The sequence below is a fragment of the Scardinius erythrophthalmus genome (genome assembly GCF_964197995.2).
Source record: "Scardinius erythrophthalmus genome assembly, chromosome: 17".
NCBI classification, from domain to species: Eukaryota; Metazoa; Chordata; class Actinopteri; order Cypriniformes; family Leuciscidae; genus Scardinius; species Scardinius erythrophthalmus.
In genome coordinates this window covers 15,826,782-15,853,948 of record NC_138237.1, presented here as the reverse complement: position 1 = coordinate 15,853,948, position 27,167 = coordinate 15,826,782, and the positions used below count along the sequence as shown (strand labels likewise).

The window sequence follows — 27,167 nt, the reverse complement described above, 5'->3', positions numbered from 1 at the left end:
TGGAGCAATCATTAGAAAATGGAAGAAGCTAAACATGACTGTCAATCTCCCTCGGACTGGGGCTCCATGCAAGATCTCACCTCGTGGGGTCTCAATGATCCTAAGAAAGGTGAGAAATCAGCCCAGAACTACACGGGAAGAGCTGGTCAATGACCTGAAAAGAGCTGGGACCACCGTTTCCAAGGTTACTGTTGGTAATACACTAAGACGTCATGGTTTGAAATCATGCATGGCACAGAAGGTTCCCCTGCTTAAACCAGCACATGTCAAGGCCCGTCTTAAGTTTGCCAATGACCATTTGGATGATCCAGAGGAGTCATGGGAGAAAGTCATGTGGTCAGATGAGACCAAAATAGAACTTTTTGGTCATAATTCCACTAAACGTGTTTGAAGGAAGAAGAATGATGAGTACCATCCCAAGAACACCATCCCTACTGTGAAGCATGGGGGTGGTAGCATCATGCTTTGGGGGTGTTTTTCTGCACATGGGACAGGGCGACTGCACTGTATTAAGGAGAGGATGACCGGGGCCATGTATTGCGAGATTTTGGGGAACAACCTCCTTAGAGCATTGAAGATGGGTCGAGGCTGGGTCTTCCAACATGACAATGACCCGAAGCACACAGCCAGGATACCCAAGGAGTGGCTCTGTAAGAAGCATATCAAGGTTCTGGCGTGGCCTAGCCAGTCTCCAGACCTAAACCCAATAGAGAATCTTTGGAGGGAGCTCAAACTCCGTGTTTCTCAGCGACAGCCCAGAAACCTGACTGATCTAGAGAAGATCTGTGTGGAGGAGTGGGCCAAAATCCCTCCTGCAGTGTGTGCAAACCTGGTGAAAAACTACAGGAAACGTTTGACCTCTGTAATTGCAAACAAAGGCTACTGTACCAAATATTAACATTGATTTTCTCAGGTGTTCAAATACTTATTTGCAGCTGTATCATACAAATAAATAGTTAAAAAATCATACATTGTGATTTCTGGATTTTTTTTTTTAGATTATGTCTCTCACAGTGGACATGCACCTACGATGACAATTTCAGACCCCTCCATGATTTCTAAGTGGGAGAACTTGCAAAATAGCAGGGTGTTCAAATACTTATTTTCCTCACTGTATATAATCATATTATCAATGTATATTACACCTGGTCCTGTAATACAGCACCATACACAGTAGGCATGACTTGATGGTATAAGCTTACAAGACTTTTTAAAGGATCCAGGGGATATTTTGAAGCAAGTAACAAACAGTATAAATATTATTATCTCCGTGTATAATAATGGAAAGTGTGAATAAGCATGCAATTCAGTCCAATGGAGTGAAATTACGCTCCATACTTGCACAATCCATTTATTTGCCAAACACATCTTGGGTGGGTTGAAAAAAACAGACATTTCTTACAGTAATATGATGGCCATGATGTGTGTCACTGTGTGTGTTTTGCTGTGTGTGTGGGTATGTGGCGATTGGGAGTGAAACACCCATATGGCAGCCAATTACAGATGAACAGCAAGCCAAACATGAAGCTCCTGACAGGCGCACACACAGACAGAGAGAGAGAGAGAGAGAGAGAGAGAGAGAGAGAGAGAGGGAGCACGCAGTCTGAGCTACTGTAACCATGCAGAGATCTGGATCTGAGAAAGACCCATCAGATGGGGCAAATTAGTCCCGGATAAAACTACACCTGTTTCCTTTTCTCCCTGACGCATCTACGGAGCTGTGCTAGATTGTGATTCCAACATGCCCAATGTGCATTCCACACAGTTGCCTTTGCAGTCGATGCTAAGGAACCGTTTGCGTTCTCTTCCTGGTCAACCATTATGTACATATTTGATGGCATTCGTTCGGCGTAAGATGCCACCCTTTAACTTTCACCATTCAGTCATGCATGGCCAAAGTAAAAGAATGAGAGTGGTCAGGTTGAAAAGAGGGAGGTTTGGCAGGCATCCATTGGTGGGGCAGTGCAAAGGGGGAGGAGCATTCTCTGTGCAAACATGTTGCTAATGGCTATCTTACAGCACCACTTCCAACACAAGCTTCCATCTTGGTGCAGTCCAGTGCAGTTTCATGCGTTTGGCCATTTTCTTTCTCCTCGGACCCCATTCTAAATGCTGCAGCTTCAACACGTACCATAAGGCGGCCTGCGTCCCCCGTGCCTCCGGGAGGAACATGTCCTGTGCCGCGCTACACTGCCATAGTAAACATCCTCCTTGACGGGAGAGAGGTTCCCTTCACTGTTACTCTCAGTGGTTATCTCTGAGGGAAACACCAATCAAAGAGTCGTTATACCATGCGAAGGCTTTTCCGCGTCAACCTCCCCAGGCTGGAGACACCTAACTACACTGGCATCTCTATGGGAAACCTTGGCTGCGTCCGAAAGCTTAGGCAGCTGACTTGTTGCCTTGCTGCCCTATCAGGCAATGACTTTGCAGGCAGCGTTTGCGTATGAAGGTACCTGCCAAAACTTGTGATTTCGGACGCACTTTTTTGAAGCAGCATAACAGTTTAACGATCTACAACAAAATAGAGAGAGCTTTGGTGGTAACTAAACAAATATTTAATTACAACAATATTAACTTCTCACTAGAAATGACATCAAAAGTGGAAAAAGTTGGTCAAAAACATACATTTACATAAAAACTGACCACCAACCGCAACTTTTTTATTTATAAGCTCAACTGTCACAGAACTGAACGCACAGGATTGTGGGATATTATCTATGCTGCCTTCAAAAATGTATCAGATGAAGGTATCCCAAAAGACTGGATGAGACACGATCACTGGATTCGGACATGACTTGTTGCCTTCCTACCTCTATATTGCTGCCGGCAGAGCCAGCATTTTTTAGATTTCGGACGCAGCCCTTAAGAGAGACGTAAAGATTCAGAAAGGGTTATAATGGCTGAAAGCAACAGGATATGGTTATGGTTGGAACACACAGTGGTGGTCTGGTACACATTGACAAGCTTATGGACGTTTAACAGTTCAAAAAGAGACAATGTGGAGCAGGAGGACAGACAGGCCCTGAAAGCAAGTCTTGGACTAGGAGCTGGACCTGTCTCTTACTAGGAGAGCACTGACCAATGGATGGGACCGTGAGGGGTCGGCGCTGAGGTTGAGGACCTCGGTGAGATGGCTTCCGGTATGAGTCCCGATCCAGCTGACTCGAAGATTGAGTGCTGCCTCCGGTCTTGAATCGGGAAGAAAGCAAAGTAGTTACAGCCATGCAAACCAGGATGTCATTGGGATATTGTGAGATGTCTTTTGCTTTCTGCAATACCTTAAGTGCATTGTGGGAGTTTCGTCGCCTGCCTTCTTCGTGCTGCATTTCAGAATACAACTCCTCCTCGTCCTCTTCCATGATGTCTGAGAGGTCCGAGCCTCGACTGCTGTCCGTATGATACTCCTCGCTGTGACTGTAATGAGACTGTGAAATGCAGATTGTGAGAGAAAATGACAATCCAAAGCTAATACAACAAACCAAAGCAGTCAATGCTGACATTCGCCTCTTATGCCTGTGGTTGTATGGTAAGGCAATCACTTCAACTGCCATACCTGCCTGCCCAGCTCTGAGCCCCTGAGGAAGTCATCCACAGATGCTCCTCTTCTGCAGGCCTGATAGCTTTCCTCATCCTCTTCCTCATCTGAATTTTGAGAGTAAAAGCCCTGGCTTCTCCTCTCCATCTAAATATATTAAAGTACTTTCAGAAGTCTTAATAAAGAGATCTGACAGTAACGCTGAGGTTAAGTACTGACAAAATATCTAATCTTCTGTATGTTCATGAACCCTTTTAAAGAGTTCTCATTTGCACATATTAACCCTAGAATGCATAAACAGGTCAAATTGACCCGATAGGGTGTTGTTATTTGATTATTTTGATTAATTGATATTTGATGTATTCCTCATAAATATTGAGCCTCAGCAAAACTATATGTTCATAGGATCAGAATAACTACCCCAAGTCTTCATAAAGGGGGTCAAAATGACATCCTATTCTAACTTACCATGGGTTTTTTGTCAATAATAATAATAGTAATAATAATAAAAATAATCACATTTGTCTATCCACAAAATAATCTATAAATAAATTATTATAGATTTGCTAAATAATCTATAAACAAAATAATCTATAAATTAAAAGGTGCCAGTAAATTCAAATTTCTCACATAAACACGTTAGTTATAGTTATTAGGTATATTTAATTACTGTTTTATTGTGTATGTACATGAAAAAGAACATAACAGAAACATTTAAACATGCATATAATCATATTCATAATACTGTTAAGTATACACTGTAAATATATAATAAATTTCATTTAAATAATTTAATTACACTTAAAGCGATAGTTCACCCAAAAATGATCATTTAATTGTGGTTCCAAACCCATAAGACTTTGGTAAATATTTGATCAATATATATAAGACTTTGGTCACTTTTTACGATGAACACATGTAACTAGGCTTCTATTCAAACACACATACATAAAGTGCAACACATTTGGTAAACACAGATGTTTGTGTGTGTGTGTCACACCTAGTCATAAGTTCTTGTGCATCATGCATACACGTTTGAGTTTTTGTGTTTACCAAATGTGATGTGCTCTATATATATGTGTGTGTCGATCATTGTTTAGATGTAAATAAAATTCTAAATTAAATTTGTTCATCATATATAAAGCTGTAATTTCTCCTTACAATATTTGGCTTACCGTTCGATTCATATGAGTTCATTTTACAACGCCTTTTTGGATCTTCTAAGTTTTGGTAACCTGGAGTTTCAATGGAAGGACAGAAACCACACAGGTTTCATTAAAAAAATATCTTTGGGTTTGGAATAACATGAGTAAATGATGACAGTATTTTATTATTTGGGTTAACTAACTAAGAATATAAAAATCTAAATAAAAATTTAATAAAAGTATAAATTAAAAAATAAATAAAATATATAATAATAATAATAATAATAAAAAAACTACTCCAATATGGGTCGTTTTGACCCCCATTATTCATGTAGGTTTTTTTGGGTCATGCATTCTAGGGTTAAGGTTGGTTTGCAACCACTGTACATTACATGCTTTTTGCTGACTAGACTCACCCGTCCACTCTCTGCAGCCACTCTTTGGGCTGCCTCTCTGGCAATAGCCTTGGCCACAGTGTCAGGAATAAGCGTACCCCTGGGCTGAGGGAGGATCCTTTGAGGTGACGGGGAACGGCGGTTCGGGCAGGCCGGGGCATCCAGGGTGTGTCCGTGTGGCAGGCCTGTGGGCATGCCTGATGGGGAGCATCCGGGCTCCCATGGCTGAGGTGGGCCCCCTCCATGATTAATCATTCCTGGCCCTGGCTCTTTGGTTTCCAGCTCTCTGGCACTTAGTGGTCTTTGGGATTGGGGAAGGGCCAGTTGAGGAATGTGAGGCTGGGGCATCGGGATAGCTGGCTGGGGATGGAGCATGGGTATGGGCGGCTGGGGTTGGAGCATGGCCATGGGCTGCTGGGGTTGAGGCATAGGCATGGGCTGCTGGGGTTGGGGCATGGGCATGGACGATTGAGGCTGGGGCATTTGCATGGTGTGCTGAGGTTGAGGGATTGGGTGTGGTTGTAAAGGCTGGAGGTGGGGTGGAGAGGGCTGTGTGGGATGGGGCATACGGTGGGGATGGAGGTGAGATGGGGGCTGGTTGGGTCGAACGGTGAGGGGTTGGAGATGGCTGGGTGGTTGAGGTCCAGGGTGAGGTGGAAGGGACCGTATTTGGGGATGGGGAGGCATCGTTTGGGACTGCTGGGGTGGGAGAGAGGACTGCATGTGGTGAGAAGGAGGGAGGGCTTTAGGAGGAGGCACCAGCAGGTGGTTTGGAATGACGGCGACATGGGAGTCTTGAGATTCCCCTTGTGCTGATAAAGTCCTGACGATAACTTCACGGGCCTCCAAGCACTGTAGACGGTTCAGCTCTACTGCCACATAGTCTGCCATTGGATACAACACCTCAGCGATCTGAAACGGCATTAGTTTTAGCATTAAGGTGCAGTCACATTTACCATGGTTCAGTTAATTTTTCATGGGCGAAATCCAGTAATTTCAGTAGGAATCCACACAATTAGGAAAGATTTCCCCATGCAGATTTCACAAAGGGATTAAGCTGATCCAGCAAATTTGCTGCGTTGAGCAACAGAACGCTGATTGCTTTGAAAGTAACTTCTGTGTGAGCTGTGCTTTGTACAACACTAGTGCAATACTGACAATAGACAATGGACCTTTTTTCCAACAAAATTTCACTAATTTGACTGGACAAATGTTTAGAATCAACATTCTCATTAATCACCCAAATAACATAAAAGAAAAACCTTTAAAATTCATTACACAAAAACCAGAAACAACGAATTCAAATGTTTGGAACCAATCTTCTCCACCAACAGGGGGCATCAGTATGACTTTTTGATAAAATAGGTCTTGATGAATTTTAGCCTCCATGCAGCCAAGAACTGTTCTGTCACATACTGTAAATGGCACCACTGATATGACTGCTGATGCACACATACTTACCCTCTGACCCTTAGTGCACACTGCATAGCCAATGACACTTGCACCATTGGAGGTTCCCATAGGTGTCATTAGAGGGGGCTTCCAACGCACTTGAAGGACCCCTGGGGCGTGTCCACACTGGACCTGGACTTCTTGAGGAGGCAGAGGGGGTCCTGGGGAGGGACAGACAGCAACCATATATTTACAGTAATAAATGCATGATATTTAGAAAGGATTGTGTTCACTGGATTAATTTGCTTGAGCTCAAGTTTACAGTAATATGGTCATTCCAACAGCTTCACAGCTGAATAATGGCACAAGGGCATATATTACTTCCAAGTATCTCAGCTAATTAATTAATCCAATTAGCCTCACTAAATCTTTTTCTGCTGCCTTCGACTATGTTAAGTGGAGTGTTGTGCTACAAAGAACAACAAAAATAGCTGTTTTCTGTCTATCTCAGGGAAGACTGTGTATGCTCTGTTTAGGTCAGATGTGAGTGTCAGCCTTAGTGGGTTAAAATACTGATTTTCTGATCTTCATTTAATAAATCCGGATGTCGATTCTTGTAATGCCAAGATCAGTATTTTACTCTTTGCCTATTTTCAGTGGCTGTGTGAAAATCCGTTTGTTCAGCAGCACTTTCTGTAACTGCATTCTACTGAGCTAACTCTACTGTACACTTTAGAACCTGTTAATGTAAAAAAAAAAAGAACAAGATTATTTTCCTAATGTTCTAAGCTAGAAGGTTCCCCGTAATAGTGTTCCAAGCAATCCTGCTCCCCTACTGCTCATTTTACCAGAGCTACGAATGTGTTTTCACTGTATGTATTGAATGTGATGCAGTCAAAAACTGTAGTCTATATTGCAAAAATAATGGACTTTCATTTTAGTTATTCTCACAGGCTGCAAAATCAAGCATTCAACACAACTATTCTAGTCCACCTCAAGAACAATTTACTTGTTTTTTTACGTGAGTCAGAAACATATAGGGCCCTATCTTGCACCCAGCGCAATTGACTTTGTACACCGACGCATGTATCATTCCTATTTTGCACCCGCGCAAAGCGCGCTTTTCCCTCCACAGAAGCACATCGCTAAACTAGGGAATGAACTTGCGCTCCCTGGGCGGTTCAGCGCAAAAAAGGAGGTGTGTTCCGGCGCAAACGTTCCTTCATGCTATTTTGCAGGTTTAGAAAACAATTGCGCCACTAACCAGGAAAAAATAAGTCAGTGGCGCGTTGCGCATGTTATTCATATGCTATTTTAAGGGCGCATGCTTGGCCATAATCAATGTAGCGTGTGCACAACGCGCATACACTTTGATTCTCTCATCTACACAGAAGCAGCAGTTTTCATTTTTGCAAATCATACATTATTATGATAGATAGATAGACAATTTATTATAAAAGCATACATCTAGCTTACACATTTACCCAAATTATCATACGCCTTTTTAACCTAAGTTAATTTGGGTGGGTTTCTCCATCCCCAACGTCCCTGACGAGAGCGTTGCTCTCCTCGGCTGTGAACCGCTCCTGGCGCGCGCCTGGCAAATCCGCCGTTACAATAGGAATCCGCTTTAGAAAAAGCGCGTCTGCTCTTAAAGGGAATGTGAGATGACGCTCTGATTGGTTTATTTCACGTTACGCCCAAACCACACCTATGAATAATGAAGCTACTTCAGACCAACCCATTTTAGATTTGCGCCTGGCGCAAGAGTAATTTATCCCGCCGGGAAAATAGCAACAGCGCCAAGACCCGCCCACAAAGTTACTTGCGCTTTGCGCTTTGACACTTGCGTTTCAGATCGTTAAAATAGGGCCCATAGTGTAGGTTGAATAGTGTAGTTCAATTCACAATCAAATGACTCTTATGAACTGGTTCTTTCAAGTGAATCCAAAACACACAGCGCAACAGTGTAGTTTAATTTACGAACGAACGACACATATCAGCAGGTTCTTTAAATAAATAGTTAAAAAACAGCAATATCAGAGTAACATTAAATAATACCTTATAAATGAAATACACTCAAATGAATCACAAATAAATCAAATTGGATCTGATATGAATTTGTGGATCACAATCTAATCTAAAAAACAAAAGTCATCCTATGCATCTCAATCGCTCAACATTGGTGCGATATCTGAACAATATTAGAGTTGAAACTTGCCTGCAGCCTGGGTGCAGAACTCCACCCCAGCCTCTCTCTTCTCTCTCTGCTCCAGGGGCATGTGCCAGGGCACCTGGTGAGGTTTGGCCAACACTTTTACCTTGTACACTGTGGCGGCCTTCAGGTTCACAAAACGCAGTTTGTAAGAGCACGGCTTGACCACAGCATGCTCCACACCATCTAAGTGCACAACATGTGAGTAGTTACTATTACTGGGCAGCCACGAAAGTTCAGCGGAGTCCCGCAAGATGTCGTCCATGCGCAGGCCAGTGGGGGCCACCACAACATTGCGGCCCACCAGCAAGGTGCAGCGCAACTCATCGGAAAGACCCCTGTCTGTCACACTCTGTACCGACACACGGTAGGTACAAGTAGCCAAGTCTAGCTTCTCAAGAAGCAGTTTGGTCCTGCCCCCAAATGGCACAGAGGAACGTACTTCCCCATCCACTAAGATATTGTAGCCGTTGATGTTGCCCCAACCGAGGGGCACCAGAGGCGCTTCCCAGGCCACTATCACACTTCTTGCCAGCTGTTTGATCAGGTTGATCTTCCTAGGGTAAGGCACGATGTTGTCGCCCAGCTCCTCTCCGTCCAGAGTGCCTGTCCCGTTGCTGCAGTGGCCGAGGGCATCACTGCTAAGGCTGTCCAGAGGAGCAGCTCCATCTATGGCAGTCAGGCTCAGACAGCTCTGCTCCAGCCTGCCTTGCTCCTCTTCTCCGTCAATAGATGGCTTTTCCTTGTCCTGGACAAACTCCACAAAATTAGAGGGAACCAGGCCACGCTGCCCATCCAACAGCTCTCCTGGAACAAAGACAAAAAGAAAGATCTTATAAGCTGCAACAGATCTCATTACATAAAATGTAATTGTGATGAATTTTGTAAGCATGTCATTATAATACACGCTGTCAGGTAATGCTTACTAATTAAATTCACTGTTACTTATCTATGTCTTATTTATCCTCTAGTGTCCATTAGCAAATAAGTTGTTAGGATTTTTTTTAGATGTTTGATGATTATAGATCTGGGGCCTCATGTATAAACATCTCAGGTCACGCATGTAAGCATGGTTCCCTGAGAAGTGAAACGAGACACCTAGAGGACACTTTGGGCATGGCCAGTGTCTGAAGCACATGTGAAAACAGGACAATGAATTTGATATTGGCTACTAATGATGCGACTGGAAGTATAAAATGGGCACCTTTAGAACAGGTCATCCACTTCTTTATCTGAAGGAGACATGCACAGGAATACCTGAAGCAAGGAGACGCAGTGTCTCGTTCCCCTTCTCAGGGAACCATGGTTACATGCGTAACCTGAGACGTTCCCCTTCGAATGGGAACTGGCACTGTGTCCCCTCAAGGACACTTTGGGGAATGAATGCCCACTCCGCCATGCTGAAGGGATGAGTGCCTCATCGGTTCACATTAAAGTCAAATACTCTAAAGTTGTACCCATCCCTGAGGTACACACCAGCAGCTCATGACTAATTCCCTACGGCCAAAGCTAGAGCTGCATACTAGAGAAAGTCCAGGCTTGCGCTAGGGTTGGGAGATAAAACGGTATCTGTATTTATCGACGTTACACCATTGTCGGTAACGATATAAAAAATGTTCGATATAGCGCTCGATATTATATTAAAATGCGCACCCATCGCCCGTAGATCTTAGGGGCTGTTCAAGTATCGCGTCTAAAAACGCGTGGAAAGCGCGGCTGTGCCGCTTTCTCCTCCTTTCCAAAGACCTTGCGCTCCCGTGGCGTCTGTCGTTGCTATGCAACCATGAACTGCGCTCTCCACATCATGTTGACTGAAGGTGCACGTTCCATTCGAACCTGATTTGTAAGTGGACTGCGAAGATAAAGATGGCGCGACCACCACAACGTTGCCCAACATCAAATGGCAAACGCAATGAAAGCGGAACGAAAACTACGCTACTCATTATTTTGTGCTTCACGCCATGGGCGGATCTACAGGGGGGCAGGTGCCCCCCCATTCTAGAGCCTTGCCCCCCCCCAGCTGCCCCCCTAACTTTGATGATCCAAAAACTGTACTTACAAAAACAACCCGCCACTATGTCTAATACATTTACCAAAAGTGAACAATTTAATTTTTTATTTTAAATGTATTATTCGCCCCTCCCCCCTGCCCCTCAAATACTTAGTTACGTCCCTGATTCAAACGTGCAGAGCGGCGTTCGCTCAGTCTACCTCACACACAGCGAGTCTGCTGCGGTGCGGTGGCCCTGCAACTCGACTAGACTGAGCTGCCCCGGACAGAGCCTCTGAAGGTGAAGTGAGTTTCCCCAGATGTAGTATAAACACACGTTTAACTTACAGTTACATTTGTAATGAATGTATTGTATGCTAAAGACGATTCAGCATCAGCAAAAACAGCGGTTCTATTACGTTAGCCAAAATCAGCGGTCAAAAATCGCTCCCTCGTGATTTGTAAGAGCATTCTTCCCTTTGATTAGTCTTATTTTGTAAAGACAAGAACAGCTTAATAAAAAATATAAAATTTTGAGGGGCGGCGCTAGGGCTTAAGACCATGCTTAAGACCCGAATGTTTTTAGAAAAGCCCCGAATATTTTGTTAAATTGTCTTTCTCATAGAGCAAAACAATTAATCAGAAAAACAAATGTGAATAAGATTACAGCGGCCGCGATTACCTAATCATGAACAGTGCATATTACATATTTATTTAAATTTTTCCCTTTGCATAAAGGTACTTTTGACGTGCTTTTGCAGCGTTGAGCATTGTAGCCAATCAGAGACATGTCTGTTGATTACATCGGCCAATCAGAGGCGTTTCAATGAGTCGCTGTGCTGAAGATGTGTTTTGCGCGAGCTCACCGAGTTCACGTTCGCTTTTGACTCCAAACCTGTCATTATTATTGGCAATAAACTTAAGTTGCAAATAAGAGATTCACTTGATATTATTATTGATGCTGCTCTGATGCACTACATTACGCAACGCTCTGTTTGTTGTTAGGAGGACTAAAAGTTCAGCAGTCTAGCTCATCAATATCAAAATGATTAACGTTAAAGAAGTTAACGAATGCCTGGTAAAATGTAAGTAGATAAATTTGTTATATTTGACTGTTTTACAATAGAAAAGTTCAACTACCGACACTATCCGGTGACGCAAATTAGGCTACTCAACTTTTTTATTTTTTATTTTTTTATTCAATTTTGCCTTTTTGAATTGAAACTATGCTATAATTTCCTTGATTCATTTAGAGAGAATGCATGTATAATTAAAAATAAAAAATAAGTTGCAAATAGTTACAATTATTTCACTAATACAACAAGACTTTCTTTTTCTTTATTCCCTTAAATCGCTTTTATAATTAATTAATTCCTTTAAATAAAAATACCCAATTTTAGTTTGGGCTGAAGCACCGAATATCCAATACCCTTAGACACGCCCCATAATCCATAATTTTACTGATGGGTGCCGTTACACTGACATTACGTTACAACTCACAATACAGTGCCAGTTAGGAGATCGATCATTTGATTAGCTAAGCAGTCCTATTAAATCCAATTCCTCTCAGATATCACAATGAAACCAGCCATTCCTGTTGTGAAGTAAAAACCGTTGTAGTGTGTAAGGGCATGATTAAACAATAACTACTGTAGTTAAAAAGTGTTTTTGTGTTTGTTTTGTTAAAGCAATTCATAAATAGGGATTCCCATGTACCGTCTACCCCTGCCACCCTGCCAAGACCTCTTGCCACCCCTTTGCCCCCCCATGTAAAATTTTCTAGATCCGCCACTGCTTCACGCTCAGTTTGGGCCAATGTCAGTGCAGCGAGATCCGATCTTGATCAAGCAACACTGTTACTACATAGCACTAAGATCCAGTAAAGAAAGCATTTGAATTTGCCACAGAAGTAATAACATCACTGCAAGATCTAGTGCGAAGCATTCAAATGTATCTGTTATTAACCGTAGATCTCTATTAGATAAAACAGCGCTGGCGTGGAAACCAGGAGAAACATTGTGCCATGAAAGAACTAGTTATAGGCTTCAAGTCCACAGATCAGCAACATTCACTATAGATTCACTGTAGCAACACTAACTGTAACCATGAAAGTTTGGCCGGAATAGTAAAATGCTTTCAAGTACGTAACACATCTTCTTCCAGCACTTCAAAACTCAAATATCATATTTAAATGTTATTTTTAATGTGATGACCAAAACATTAGGCAAGATGTAGAAGTAGGAAAACTCACACTTATTTAAAAATAATTTTTCTTTTAATAAATTATTATTATTTTTAAAAATCATCCTCCCTTCCCAGCAGGGCTGAGTCAAAAAAGAAACTCAGTCCACAGGTAGAGCTCAAGAATTTGGTATTCCTGAGAATACCTTTAAGGGAATGTCGTCACTGAATGGAGCTCTGAGAACAGAGGCCTCAGCACGATGCCTAACCACATTCTACTCCTAGGACAGTTTCCCAAGGAAGCTCACAGAGAGCGCAACAACTCAGAATTGCTATCCAGGTAGAGTCAGGGGAGCAGAGGATTACTCTATAGTGATCCGGATTAAGTGCAGTAGCCAAGGAGGCTCACAGAGAGCCTAGCAGCTTAGCCCCTGGCTGAGCTCATGGGATGGAGGCCTCAGCACTACGTCCTACACCTGTCAAGGAAGCTACATAATAGGGCCAGCAGCTCAGGCAAGCGGAGGCCTAACAACATTCCCAACCCAGGAGTACCAAGAAGGCTTACAGAGAGCCTGTAACTCATTCCCACTGCCTAGCTGAGCTCTAAGAACGGAGGCCTCAGCATGACGACTCTCTAAAGAGAGAGGAGGCCTAACTGTGCTCCACACTCAGGTCAGCTTCCAAGGAGGCTCGTCTGGAGCCTAACTACTGAGAACTGCTATCCAGGCGGAGTGAGGTTGGATGTTGGATGTTGGAAGTTGGATGTTATATGTCTCTATAGTGAGAGGAGGCCAAGCAACTCTCCGGTTTAAGTGCAATTTTGATTTTGAAGTGACATAAAGCGGTGAAGTGGCTGAGCTGTTTACTTCCTTTTCAATTAGTCTTCCCATTAACTCAATAATTTTGTTAATTCAGACTGATTCGTGAACACGGAACACGCACAAAAACAAGAGGCAGGATTTATAGCACAAACCAATCACAACCAATCACAGTGCGATGTAGGCATTGCCTCCTCTCATGTGACTTTCCTCCATTCGTGCACAATTACCCCCTACCACACACTTTAGGGGGTCTGTTAAATGTCAATAGGCTCAGGGGTGGCACGAGATACGTGGTGTCGTGCTGTAACTTTACCTGCTGGTGTCGCTGTTGGACAGTGATTTATACACTAAAGTCTTTTTAGTGTCAAATTTTGTAATATTTGTGCTGTTTTATTTTTGTAATATGAATTATTTTCTCATCCTATTTTTTGAAGAGGCACTGCCTGCCTCCCTTGCCTCCTTGGAGGAAACGTCCCTGGCGTGTGGAAAATTGCCTACGCACATTTCTATACCCATTTTGTGCGTACACAACGTTTATACATCAGGCCCCAGGTGTTTTCTTAATTTAAACTCTTAATTTTCAACATTAATTACACCTCTCACATCATAAATCAATTACCTTCATAAAATCCATCATCATCCATGTTCCCATATACGTACAAGTATTTCCCTGCCACAAGAGGGAGCTCTGCTTCAGGATGCTCATTAGGTCCATCATAGGGATTATAACTGACCAAAACACCAGACAGTGAGCGGGAAAGAAAACAAAGAAAACAGTAAAATACAAACACACATATATGTACATGTACAAGTATGTGTGTAATACATACCTTTCACTACTGCTCATAAAGTCGGTAAGATTTATGTAATGTTTTTGTACACTGAACATTAAGACTGTTTTCTATTTTAATATATTTTAAAATGTAATTTATTCCTGTGATGGCAAAGCTGAATTACAAAGCTGATGAAACACTGCAAAAATATCTTTCCAAAATATTTCAGTGGACAAAAAGCTCCCGACAATATAAGCTGTGGAAAATTATAAGTGATCTAGGAGCTTTATATAGCTTTTTACAGCAGATTTAAGTCTAAAAAAGTAAGTCTATCCCTCACAGCCTCGCTTTCATACCTGTCCCCAAACTTTTGAACAGTACTTATATATACACTGTATATAGAGGGTAAGTGGTAAGAAAAGTACCTGTAGCGGGCAGTGCAGAGGCGGACCTGACCTGTGTATCTTGCCTTGGTTCTTGGAGCTGGTCTCACCTCATTATCCATCTGGACAGAGGAAATCAGCTGACACACTTGATCTTTATCTTTAAATTCCACATATCACAACATAAATGTACTATGGCAATGTACTATGAGAGTGTTTGTGTGAGGATCATTACATAACATCCTTTTATTTACAGTCCTGCTCCCAATGTGCACAGTGCATGCATGTGTTCATGGATGATCTGATTCATGTATGATTAAGTGCACAGAGCGGAGATGATTATTACCTATTTGCATTGATGTCAATCACATAGCCAGGGAAAATATAAAGCTGAAGTGCGTAATTTCTATGGTGGTGATTGCATCACCAAACGGAACTGCAAAAACAATGACTGTTTTTAAACAGGTTTTGCCATTGGTCAAGAACTCACGCCATTGGTTGAGCCAATTTGGCTGTGTCAGGCTGGCTGAGACGCTCAAACAAACAGCACAATGTTTTTTTTCAGAAGCATCAAGTCATAGAGTTTAAAAATAAAATAAACAATTTAATAATTTAAATGCTTTATAGTCGGGACAAAAGTAAATATTTTAACATTAAAACAATTACACTTTTCACAATTAATTGTAAAATGTATCTTTTTAGTCCACATTCCACTGAGACTTTAGATGCTTAAATGTGTGATTTAGTTTACACATACAGTAAACAATTGAATTTCTTTCCTAAAGCATCAGACAGTCTTCCACCCAAACATCTGATATGAGGTCATTTATGTATCTAATTATAGAGAGAGAGGCCAATTATAAAAGCATGAAATGAGCACATTTCTTCTCTCTTGAGTAAAATACAGGCAGATAAACAGATACTGCTATCTGCTCGTGGCAATCGGTTAACCGAATGATCACCGTGTAGCTGTGATGAGTGGTTGGCTGAGGGAGACAAACCTCTGAGAGGGATGCTAGCATGGGGCTGCTGGAGCGACTCTGGGTTTGGACGGTGGGTTTGACCGACAGCTGCTCTGGCTTGTCAATCTTGTGTTGCTGTACTATGGACAAATCTGAGACCAGTGGAGTTCCGTCAGATCTCTCATCACCTGCAAGCATGAGTTATAATGGAAATCAATGACTTCGATCATTGAACAATAAGAGGGATCTGAACAAATGGATTTAAATAAGGCTGTGGAAAAAACATTAGATGAGAAGACAATTAAAAAGAATAGATTTTCCCCCTCGGGGGGTTTCTTTGTCTTAGTTTTCCTTGTCACTGTTTTGCCTGAGTTCTAGTAATTTGTTACTATGGTTTCTGATAGTGCATACCTGTTCCCTGTTTCTTTGATTCACAGCTTCAGTGTATTTAAAGCTACACTGTGTAGGATTTACTCCCATCTAGCGGTGAATTTGTATATGACTACCAACTGAATATTACTTTCTAGCCCCTCCCATTCCGAGGGCGTTTTAACTCCTACGGTGGCTGTATTATTTCAAATCTGCCGGCAGTCGCGAGTAATCTCCCCCTCGCATTCGTCACGGTGCCACTGAGTGTAAAAACGCGAAAGGCGAAGCTTGAATTTCCAGGTATGTCCCTCTCTGTCTAATGTATTTTCAAGATGGAGGCCCAACATGGCTGCCGCCATTCGAGCGACTCGCTCGTATGTATTCTAAATGGCAGATTATACACTTACGAGAATACTTAATTAGTTGGTTGAAGTTATTACACATTAATGAGAATGTATAATTTTATTAAAAGTGTTTAATAAAAAAGTGTTTTTTGCTAAAAAATCAACTTAAAATATTACACAGTGTAACTTTAAGCCTTCAGTTTTCTCAGTTATGTGTTCCGCATTAACATCTATGTTTGATGTGTAGTGTTTTTTCTGAAGTTCTCCAAGTGTTTAAGTTTCCTTGTATATTTCATTCTGCGTCATGCATCTTGCTCTGTGGACTACACATGCTGTGACAGTATGAATACACACCATGGAAATAAATATATTCAGTGTTGTTTACTGTACATACTTCTCCAAGGCACTTTAAAAGAAAGAAACGTAAAAAAATAAAACATGCTAATACAAACACATCTGAAAAGACATTTTCATTTAAATTAGAGACATTACAGGAAGGCCAGAACGGATAGAAAAATGTTATCAAAACTTCCCATGATTTTGTGAAATTACTATGGTTTGTGTGTGTGTGTGTGTGTGTGTGTGTGTGTGTGTGTGTGTGTGTGTGTGTGTGTGTGTGTGTGTGTGTGTGTGTGTGTGTGTTTTTTTGTTTTGTTTTTTTTAATCGGATACACCTCCAACTGTTTAAAAACAATGCTTTGCTCACTTTTTTCTGCCTGGTGCTGCAGGTTGTTGTAACTGTTGCTCAAGTTTTTCTCCTGTGAGTCAATGTCGAGCGTATCCTCCGTGTCTGACCCCAGGTGATATTTCTCCAGCTTTTTTGACAAAATATTGCACTGCTCACTCTGTGTCCGGCATTTCTGCTCTAAGTCATGAACCTTGACCTTTGAGGGACAGAGTAAGGAATACACAGGAAAGAATTACTCAAAAGATTAAATCAAATTGCATATATCATACATAGGAATAAATACACAGGAGAAATACAATGAACTGTAGCAGTGGTTCTCAAATGGTTTGGCTTCAGGAACCAGCAATATTACACCCAACAATATGCAAAATTATTGACAGGAATACAGACAATTTTGTAAACGCATACACAGCAGAAGTGTGATTTACCAGCCTAGCACATGGAACAAACACTGGGCCAAATACTGTATCATTAGCAAAATCCCTGCTATTAGACATATTACCCAGCATTGAATACATTTGCGACAAAATGCTGTAAAGTTTGATTGAATGCACAGCCTGTGACAATAAGAACATGATATGGGAATTGTTTTTCCCCTTTTAGAAGTTAATAAGCCTATTTAATCTGATATCCTTAAGGATCATTGAAACAACACACTTTAGTGGTTAAAAGCGTGAGATGCAGGGCAGTGAAATGAACAAAAATAAAATCAGTCACTTTATTTTTCAAATTTAACTTTTAACTTGAGTACACTGAATTTAGAACGCTGTGCAAACGCGAGCACAACGGTCAAATGCATTCGTCTAGTGCATGTTTACATAGAAAAAATATGGAAATGCAGTGCAGTGGAATGCAGAAAATGTGTTCTGTGATTATGAACAGATATAGACTTAGCTGCATTTGCATTTAGCATTGTTTTTCTTCTTGCGAACCATTCTGGATCACTAACCACTGGTTGAGAACCACTGAGCTACAAAAATATCTATAGTTCATAAATATGACACATACAAAAAAAAAAAAAAAAGAACGACAAATTATCTGCTTGTGAATAGACACCTAAGATAAATTAATTTAATTTAATGCATCAGGAAAGCAAATGAATAATGGCTTAACACAGCAACTGCATCAAAGCATGCAGTGAGAGCTCTTTTTAGTGCCAAAGGCATAAAGAGGTTTAAATAAATAAATAAATAAAGAAAACACACACGCACACACACACAGGTTAAGAGTATTATCTAACGGATCATAATACTTAAACTTTTCCACTGTCTGGCCAAATGTTCTCATTGCTTAACTGTTCTATTTTGTGCCAATCCGGCCCAGCCGGTACGGATATGGTTTCATTTTCCCCTGCAGGGCTGATAACAGAGATCTTTGGAGTGTAATACAAATGCGTCAGTCATTGCCTTGGTAATGCAAGACTCACAGACGATATGAGATGTAAACAGCGACTGCTTTATGGAGGATGATCAGATATTTATTTTAATGTTATCATTAACTTGCGATAATTTCACTCAAATAGTGCACTTAGCCAGCTACAAAGAAACTGGCAGCCAGGGCAGGCAACAGACAAAGTGACCAATCCTGAGTGGCGACGCATTCTACCAGCACGGTTAGCCAAAAAAGAGAAAACGGTTTGTAATTGTGCTGTGCCGAACCAAGCTCAAGTGGAAATATAACTGGAACCGTTCCTGACCATTCTTAGAACCGTTCGGCCCGATGGTGGAAAAGCAGCCATAATTTCACCAAGTCATAGTTTTACACCAACAACAAAAGACCTGATGCAACAGCCTGTCACAGCCACAGGAAAATTTCATTTTGTTTGTTAAACTCTTAACTCTTCAACAGCAACAATTCATGGCCACACAGATGAGTGTAGCAGCGCCGATACTCAACTGGCACACAATAATGCAATGATTTTAAAGGGACAGGTCACCCAAAAATGGAAATTCTGTCATTATTTACTCACCCCTAATGTTGTCCTTACTGGAAGGTAATCAGTTAATAGTGACAGTCAGTTCTTAACACAAAGCTACGACTATGGTCTCAGAAAACTTTATAGTGTTTATAGTGCTTTTGTGTGCTATTTGCAGTAAATAGTAGGAGTAAATTCAAAATATATGGGTGTGGAAAGAGTAAATTGTGACAAAAAAAAAAATCTGTTTTCTTTATAAATTAATATTTTCAAACCATGTAAGATTATAAATGTAAAACTATGTGGGAAAAAGTATTTAATAGGCTACTCAATCAAAATAATAAACACAACTACAAGCCAAGTATACTTAGAATACTTCATTATACTTTTAAGTATACAGTATCTTGATCAAAAGATTGAGTACAAATATAGGCCAAATATGTTTAGACTTTTGTGTCAGTATAAATCAAGTATACTTAAGTGCAATTTGAAGTATATTTCTAAGTACATAAAGTATATTTCTGAGAAGTATATAAAAAGTATGAAATGAAATAGTGAAATAATACTTTCTTGTTTTTAGTTTTAAAGAAGTATACTAATAGCACACTTGAATAAACTTATTTTTCGTAAGGGGTGCAGTGGTCCATGTTGTTTGTATGTCTCTAATGAGAAAAAAACTGATATGGAAGGTTGCAAAAAAAATCTCTACATGAGTGAGAGTGTGTGTACCTGCATTTTGTCCATATGGCTCTGTTTAAACACAAAGGGAAAACAAATAAATGTAAATCAGAATGACAGGGGTCAGAGATGAAAAATAACACAAAACTAAATAATATAACATAATACTCAACTATGGAAAAAAAAGATGAGCTAAATGTCTTGAGACAAAATTGCAGGGTATAAAACAATATTAAAGATGGGAAGAGGCAAAAATTATGAAGGTCATAAAAATTAGGAACCACTGGAAGGACGCCCCGTAGGGAACATACATAAGCTCTCCTCAGATTAAGCTGACAGTACGAGACAAGTAGAAGCTTCTCAGACCGGCCCGACTGTCAGACATGGTGGTCTTTTATCAAACACAAGAGGGATCCAGACAGGCCGAACCTGTCCCTTCTAAACTTATCAGATAATTGGGGTAGACAGGTCCTTTTTGCACGAAAGGCAGACTCTGCTGACCATGCTATGAGTGTAAATTAGGCTTTCATAGAAGGATGCCAAAGGACAGAACGAAAAGAAGTAGATTAAATTTTACCTCTAGCAGATGCACCACTTCTTCACGCTCTTTCTCAGTTTCAGCTTGAACCTGGAAATAAGAGATAGCGCATTTAGTTTAGCAGTACAAATGCGATTCCATTCACTCAAAACCCGACAAACTCAAACCTCAGAAAGTAACTGCAACGTCAGTAGGACATTATAATCTCAGACTGATTCTGAAAGATTCGCCAAGATTTCTTTGGCAAAGCTACTTCATCTAATTTCAGACAGATTTATTGATCCCAGAGGGGAAATTCAGTATCTGAAGGGCAAAAATGGGAGTCAGAGTTTACAGCAGTTACTCATAAGTGAGTAAAATTACAGTGAAAACTGTGTGTTTGTAGGCAAGCAGGAAATTGAGAGATACATAGACAAGCTATGATTGCCATGCAAGTTGTATCAGTAAGTCATTTGTGCATATATGTCTGTGTTGTGTATGTTAGAGAGGTGAAAGCTCTGTTGAACCCCTCCCCAGGGATCTGCACTGATGCGGTGTCTGCTGTCGGCTCTAATTGCTTTGTTTGCCTGTCGCTGCTCCTTCCTGAAAGGCCGCAGACACAAAGGAAAGCAGCCATGATCGTATCATGTGATTGCACTGATTTTATCCAGCCCTACTAAGCCAGAATATCTACTGCTTCCACATCAGACTATTTTCTTTTCCTTACGTCAACTTCTGCAGAAAGACTGGAAAGGAAGTACGGCATGTCATAATCCTTAAATTATAATAAATAACTATTATAAAAGAATTGAACTGGTTCGACATAGTGATCTGTGCTGTGAAAAGCTTACATTTAAAACGTTTTTGGAATAAAATGTCTTACTCCTTTGTTTAGCTATGGCTAATTTTATAGCTAGATGTTTAAAGAATTTTTTACATAAATTGACAGTTAAATATTCATTTTCACATATCTCCATAAATTACAAAATCACAGCTTGGTTGGATATTATATATACAGTCTATATTAAATATTCTGTTCACTAATATTTACCTTGATTTTTCTTTAGTACACTAACTTGTTAAACTTTATTAATAGAAAAATTGTTGGTTGGGTTGGAAATTGCTGCAATTGGTGAAAAACAATTGTATTTAACAAAATGTATTACATTTTCTATAAAACTATTAAGGCGCACAACTGATTCCAACATTGATATTTAACAAAATAAAATGTTGCCATGTGACACTGATCTCACTGAAGACTGGAGTAATGGCTGACAAATTCAGATTTGCCATCACAGGAATAAATTACATTTAAAAATATATTAAAATAGAAAAGAGTTTCAAATATTTCAAAATGTTCCTGTATTTTTTTTGTCAAATAAATGCAGTCTTGCTCAACATGAGAGACTTCTTTCAAAAACAAATTTTACAGACCCCAAACTTTTTAACAGTAGTGTACACAATTATATTGTAAATAGTTTATTGTAAAAAAAAAAAAAAAAAAAAAAAAAAAAAAAAAATCACACTTTAATATTAAATGTTTATATCTGGGATGAGTATAAAACATTAAAATCAATAAAAGGATTTTGAAAAGTTAAATAAATAAAAATCACGCCCTGGAACATATAAGTGGCCGTAGTTTAAGAAACACCCATACTGCGTCTGTTGTGGTTGTGTGTGTGTGTGTGTGTGTGTGTGTGTGTCGCGTGCGTGCGCGTGCGTGTGTGTGTGTGTGTGTGTGTGTGTGTGTGTGTGTGTGTGTGTGCGTGTGTGTGTGTGTGTGTGTACAGACCGGTTTGAGGACTGAGGTTTTTACCTTCTGCAGAAGGCTGATCTCCTGCTGTCTGGAGTTGAGGAACACCAGGGCCTGCTCATGCTCTGCCTCCAGTTGCTGCCGCCGATCCGCAGCCTCTCGCATATGCTGAGAAATAGAAAAACAGAAAGAGAAAAAAGGAGATTGTGTTAGAATTAGGACGTGTTTGTAGAAACCCCTGCTTTCTTAAACATACATTGTAGAACAAAACAATTAATCACTGTTCTGACCTGCTGTTTTCAGGCTCTGGACAAAGATCTGGGAAACAACATCATGAATAACCACACAGGCATTTTAACAGACACATTAAGCGCAATAGTGACAGTGAGTGATGACACCAACAGCCATTGACGGGAAGCGCTTGGTAAATACAACATGTTCTGTGAAAATGCAGAAAACCGAGAATAAAAACTGATGAATAAAAAAACAACACACGATGACTACTGTAATAGACCGCTTGGGTTCAAGTTTCTTTCTCCTTTATTTAAGATGAAGTTAAACCGGACAGGAATTGGACTGAAACATATCAGATGTGTTGTGAGGCTTAAAAACTTGAAAAAGCTTATAAGGTCTAAGATCCATCTTTTCTCTCACTGTCTGCACCTCCATCCTCTTCAAGAGAATTAAAGCCTCTTTTCTTTGGTGACCTTGGTGGAAGTGTTTTAAGCACAACGCATACACACACCTTGCACACTCGCATGCCTATTCAACTCGATGCATTGCATAATCGTTAAATTATGAGCAGCTGAAGAGCTTCTGAGGACAGGAAACTACTCTTACAATTTTTAAAATGTTCAAATGAACATTTAATAAACTAGAAAGCATAAAAGCATTACATGAGTCTTATCAACATATGTTAAAGGGATAGTTTACCCAAAAATGAAAATTCTGAAAGAAAAAAAAACCCCACAAAAGCAGATATTTTGAAGAATGACTGACCAAAAAAATGGAAAAACACGAGGGTCAGTAAACAGTGACAGAATTATCCTTTTCGTTGGAGACTATCCTGTTAAGAGCTTAAGATTTAAAATAGATGGTTTGCCCAGTGGACAGTTCAAATGAAACACTTCAGACGGAAATTCAAGAAGCTATTTTTTTCTTTAAAAGAAAATCTTTTATTACAGTCCTGCTGCTTTAACTGGAATGATTATGCATTTCTGAGGAGCAAGAGAGAAATCTTCAGACAACATCAAAAGGAATTCTGACATTTTACAGAAAACAGTTTTCTACTCAACTCTACTTCTACTTTTTCTCATCTCACCTCATTTATCACATAGTCAATAATAAGAAAGGTAGGAGAGATAAATACATATTTATCCTTTTAAAGATGAGCAGTCGATTTCTTGTTATAAGAGCTTTTTTCCTTTCAAGATTCATGACACAAGCAGTCAATAAGCCGACAAGTCAAGGAACACCTTTCATTGAACAATAAGTCAGCAACATGATGCCGGCAGAAACAAGTCCGATATCTGAAACATAATTATCTCAGCCGATATCGTTTTTTCCTTTAAAAGCAAGACCCTAACATTATGAAAGTTGATCGTAAACATTACAGATTGGTTTACTAGATATGATAAAAGCAGTCATGGGGGAAAAGGATTTTAATTATATGATAAGCATTCAGTTTACAGTATTTGGTCAGTGCAAGCCAAGGCAATCTCTAAACTCTTCTAAAATGAGTAGTATTCTTAATATTAAAGATATTTAATAACATTTGCAAGATTAATTGTATCCTGGTTGGACTTCGATAATCGATAATCAATCCTTGGTCAATATGCAACAATGATCTTACCTTTAGGACTCGCTCAAGGTTCTCCAGTTTGTCTTGGAGCTGAGCCTTCTCCTGCCTGGCCAAGTCTCTCTCTTGACTCACACAACCAAAGGCCTTTCTGAGCTGATCATAGTCTGACTTTACCTACAGAGATAAAGAGTTGGGAAGAGATGAGGATACATGTACTGTCTAAAGCCCCAAAAGTCCAGCTAAACTTACAATAATATCACTTAAACAATGAAAAGCAGAGTAAACAGAGGAACCTTGGCCCGACTTCAGCTGTTGGACATTTAATAATGGCCACAACAAAGGGAAGCAAAACGGCTGACTCTGCATCACTGCTTGGATGCATTTTACAATGGGCCGTGAGAGCACAGAATTAATCTTTTTGATAGATTATTTTAGTAGCTTTTTTCACTCTCATAAAAGGTGCAGTGATTCTTTGAGGCTTGAAACATAACGCCACGGCACTGTGAGCTAAATAATAAAAATGCAGGTGATTTGTATCTAAGGCAACAGTTCTAAAAATAAAGATTCAGTGTTCAGAAATGCGTTTGACTTTTACATTGACTCACGATGCTGGCAGAGCTCAGAGAAACAACCAATCACCTGATGAGTGCAGAAGAGGGTCAACTCAGGACACAGTCAAACAAGAACCTCATCCACCAATCAAAATTCACCACACAATATATCACACACTTGTGGCTGGCACACGCCCATACTCTGTCTCATTTATTAGGACACATTTCATCCGGCTCAGAGTCTCAGAGAAATGGGGAGGTTGATTCACATCTCATATCGATCTAAGATCGGTATATGAGATTGCGCCTGGTGCTGAAGCGTGTGACAAACCGACCCGTCCCACTTGGGGTTATTTACCTACTCTCTTCTGCCTTGTTAGCACCGCTGAATGCTGGGAAATGAGTCTTTGATCATTGAGGGAATGGGAATGGGAGCGGACAACACTACCTGATTAAACAGAAGACATTTTATCTCAGACGCTTGTCTGGGGTTGTGACAGATGGCCCCTTTTTGTTGTTAGAGGAGAGGAACAGTCTGTGGATTATTCGGAGGGAGACTGCCAAACCATGGCCCGTCAGCTTGGCAAAAAGCACCGGTGAAATTGACACTATTAACACAATGAGTGCCATGGACTGCCACTCTCAGCGGTCCTGTGTTAGTACGATATCCACTCCTCAGCAGATTCACTGCTTACATTGATACCCCTGTTCGGGTGTCACTGGATTTCCTTCACACTATGATAGAGTTTCAATCTTTCACTTTCTGATGATCTCCAATTTGCATGCGGACACGTTTTTCACATCATGGAGGCCGATTTCAAACCATAATAAATGCATACAGGCAAAACCCCATCCAGTTTCAATTAGATAAATCTGGTCAAAACAAACAAGGCAGATATATTGACCAGACAGGGACACGATAAGATCAATACTTCCGATGAGATGCAGAGAAGAGCCCTTCGGGCAGATGTTCTTAGAAGAGCCATGTAATGAGCAGCCATTGATATGAGCTCGGCTGGCACGTGATGACCATCTCTTACCTTCTCGTACTGTGCAGCCTTCAGGATGTGACTAAGCAGCTCACGATTGAGCCGTTTTCTCTCCAACAAAGCATCCTGAAGCTCATTCTTCTGTCAAGATAAAAAAGAAAAACAGGAGTCAGCTCATTCTAAACATAATATATGACCAAAATTTTATTATGACTGAAATGTTATTTCACAATATGAGGCATTTTATTTCACAATAACGATATATCATGATATTGTTATTTTGTTAAAAATAAGTAGAAAGGACAAGTACAATAGAACAAAGATCCAAAGTAAATAAAGTTTTTCAGGCACAGTAGATTTCTTCAACATGTATGGCCCTATCATACACCCGGCGCAATGCGGTGCCAGGCGCTACGCAAGTGTTTTCTGCTAGTTTCAGCCCGGCGCAGTTGTAATTTTCACATCCTGCGCCACGTTGTTTAAATAGTAAATGCATTTGCGCTCATCTGTTCACCCATGCTGGTCTGAAAACGAGGTGTGTTCAGGTGCATTGTTGGCTCGTTGCTATTATGAGGCAACTGAAATTGACCAAAAAAAACCTGGTCTAAAGTCAAGGGCGCAGTATTTTTTTGTTATTTAAAGGGCACATTAGTAATATGCTCCTATAGGCGGGTGCACAACGCACGTACAGTACACTCTGCTTAATACACACACAGGGACGTGCAACACAAACATAATAAATATAAATAATAAAAGGATTACAATGTAAAAGATTATTATATTGTTCATAAAGATATGGTGGAATCTGGCTCGTCCTGTAGATGGTCTTCTTGCACGCTTTAACCTCGCACACGAGCAGATCCGTTTTCTCTCTGGAGAAGCGTTCAGTTTTCCTGCTTGAAAATTCCACCATGTAAATAGCGAATCCGCCATGGCACGAGCGCAACTGGCTTTTAAAGGGAATGGGAGATGAGACTCTGATTGCTTTATTGCATGTTATGGCCAAAACACACCCATTACTCAAGAGAATAGGGACAACACTTTTAGACCATGCGCCGGGCGCGCTGACCATTTTTCCCGTCATTAAACTAGCTAAGTGCACTTGCACCGTGCTTTAGACAATGCGCTTAGATCGTTAAAAAAGGTCCCGTAGTAAGAAATACTACAGATGTCAATCAAATGTAAAAATAAAACGCTGCATAGTTTTCAATGTATGAATTAAATATAACTTGATTCTTATTAAAGATACAAAAATAATTCAATGAAGAGCAGTGAGTGATTTTCTTTTTGTCTTTTGTTGTTTGATTAGCATTAATAACACAGACAGCAGGTACTGTATACTAGGTTGCTGTCCCTTTAAGACATAATACACTGCTCCAAAATACTGACATATCTGGTTTTCACCCTACTGTTTACATTCACTTAAGATATAACTTACTGTGTTTATCAATCTATCTATCTATCTATCTATCTAAAAACGGACAGTACCAATGAGAAGTGAAACCGCAGAGAAATACAATTTTGGACCGAGACATCTGGCCATTTCATCCAAAAGAAAGGTTAGATCAATATAGAAATCCTTTCAGACAACAGGATGTATGTGACTGCTTAGAGAACATACAAACACTGGGTGATGCTCTCAGTGATAAAACACAAATCTCGTTTGCCAGTAGGGACTGAAGATGGGTGCTCATTTTGCCACCCATAACTGACTGTGCTTAAAGAGCCACCAAAATCTCAAAACCTCTAACACGGCGTGTATGAAAA

At 40.4% G+C, this 27,167-nt stretch overlaps 1 protein-coding gene across 1 annotated transcript in view; it reads right to left on the bottom strand.

Moving 5' to 3' along the window:
• The window catches only part of rimbp2a (RIMS binding protein 2a), a gene marked incomplete at its 3' end in the record, with an annotated part of 34,069 nt that extends 8,528 nt beyond the window's left edge, over nucleotides 1-25,541 (bottom strand). The window contains exons 1-16 of the mRNA XM_081390706.1: nucleotides 25,452-25,541; nucleotides 23,912-24,034; nucleotides 22,123-22,227; nucleotides 20,367-20,417; nucleotides 19,841-19,861; nucleotides 17,215-17,392; nucleotides 15,835-15,983; nucleotides 14,876-14,955; nucleotides 14,297-14,406; nucleotides 8,692-9,492; nucleotides 6,540-6,691; nucleotides 5,100-5,990; nucleotides 3,557-3,685; nucleotides 3,282-3,428; nucleotides 3,083-3,191; nucleotides 2,132-2,257 (exon numbers count right to left, since the gene is read on the bottom strand). Of these exons, the coding sequence (XP_081246832.1) occupies nucleotides 2,132-2,257; nucleotides 3,083-3,191; nucleotides 3,282-3,428; nucleotides 3,557-3,685; nucleotides 5,100-5,990; nucleotides 6,540-6,691; nucleotides 8,692-9,492; nucleotides 14,297-14,406; nucleotides 14,876-14,955; nucleotides 15,835-15,983; nucleotides 17,215-17,392; nucleotides 19,841-19,861; nucleotides 20,367-20,417; nucleotides 22,123-22,224 (3,046 nt within the window). The 5' untranslated portion in view covers nucleotides 22,225-22,227; nucleotides 23,912-24,034; nucleotides 25,452-25,541. The remainder of the gene's footprint in view (nucleotides 1-2,131; nucleotides 2,258-3,082; nucleotides 3,192-3,281; nucleotides 3,429-3,556; nucleotides 3,686-5,099; nucleotides 5,991-6,539; nucleotides 6,692-8,691; nucleotides 9,493-14,296; nucleotides 14,407-14,875; nucleotides 14,956-15,834; nucleotides 15,984-17,214; nucleotides 17,393-19,840; nucleotides 19,862-20,366; nucleotides 20,418-22,122; nucleotides 22,228-23,911; nucleotides 24,035-25,451) is intronic.
• Nucleotides 25,542-27,167: the final 1,626 nt, after the last annotated feature.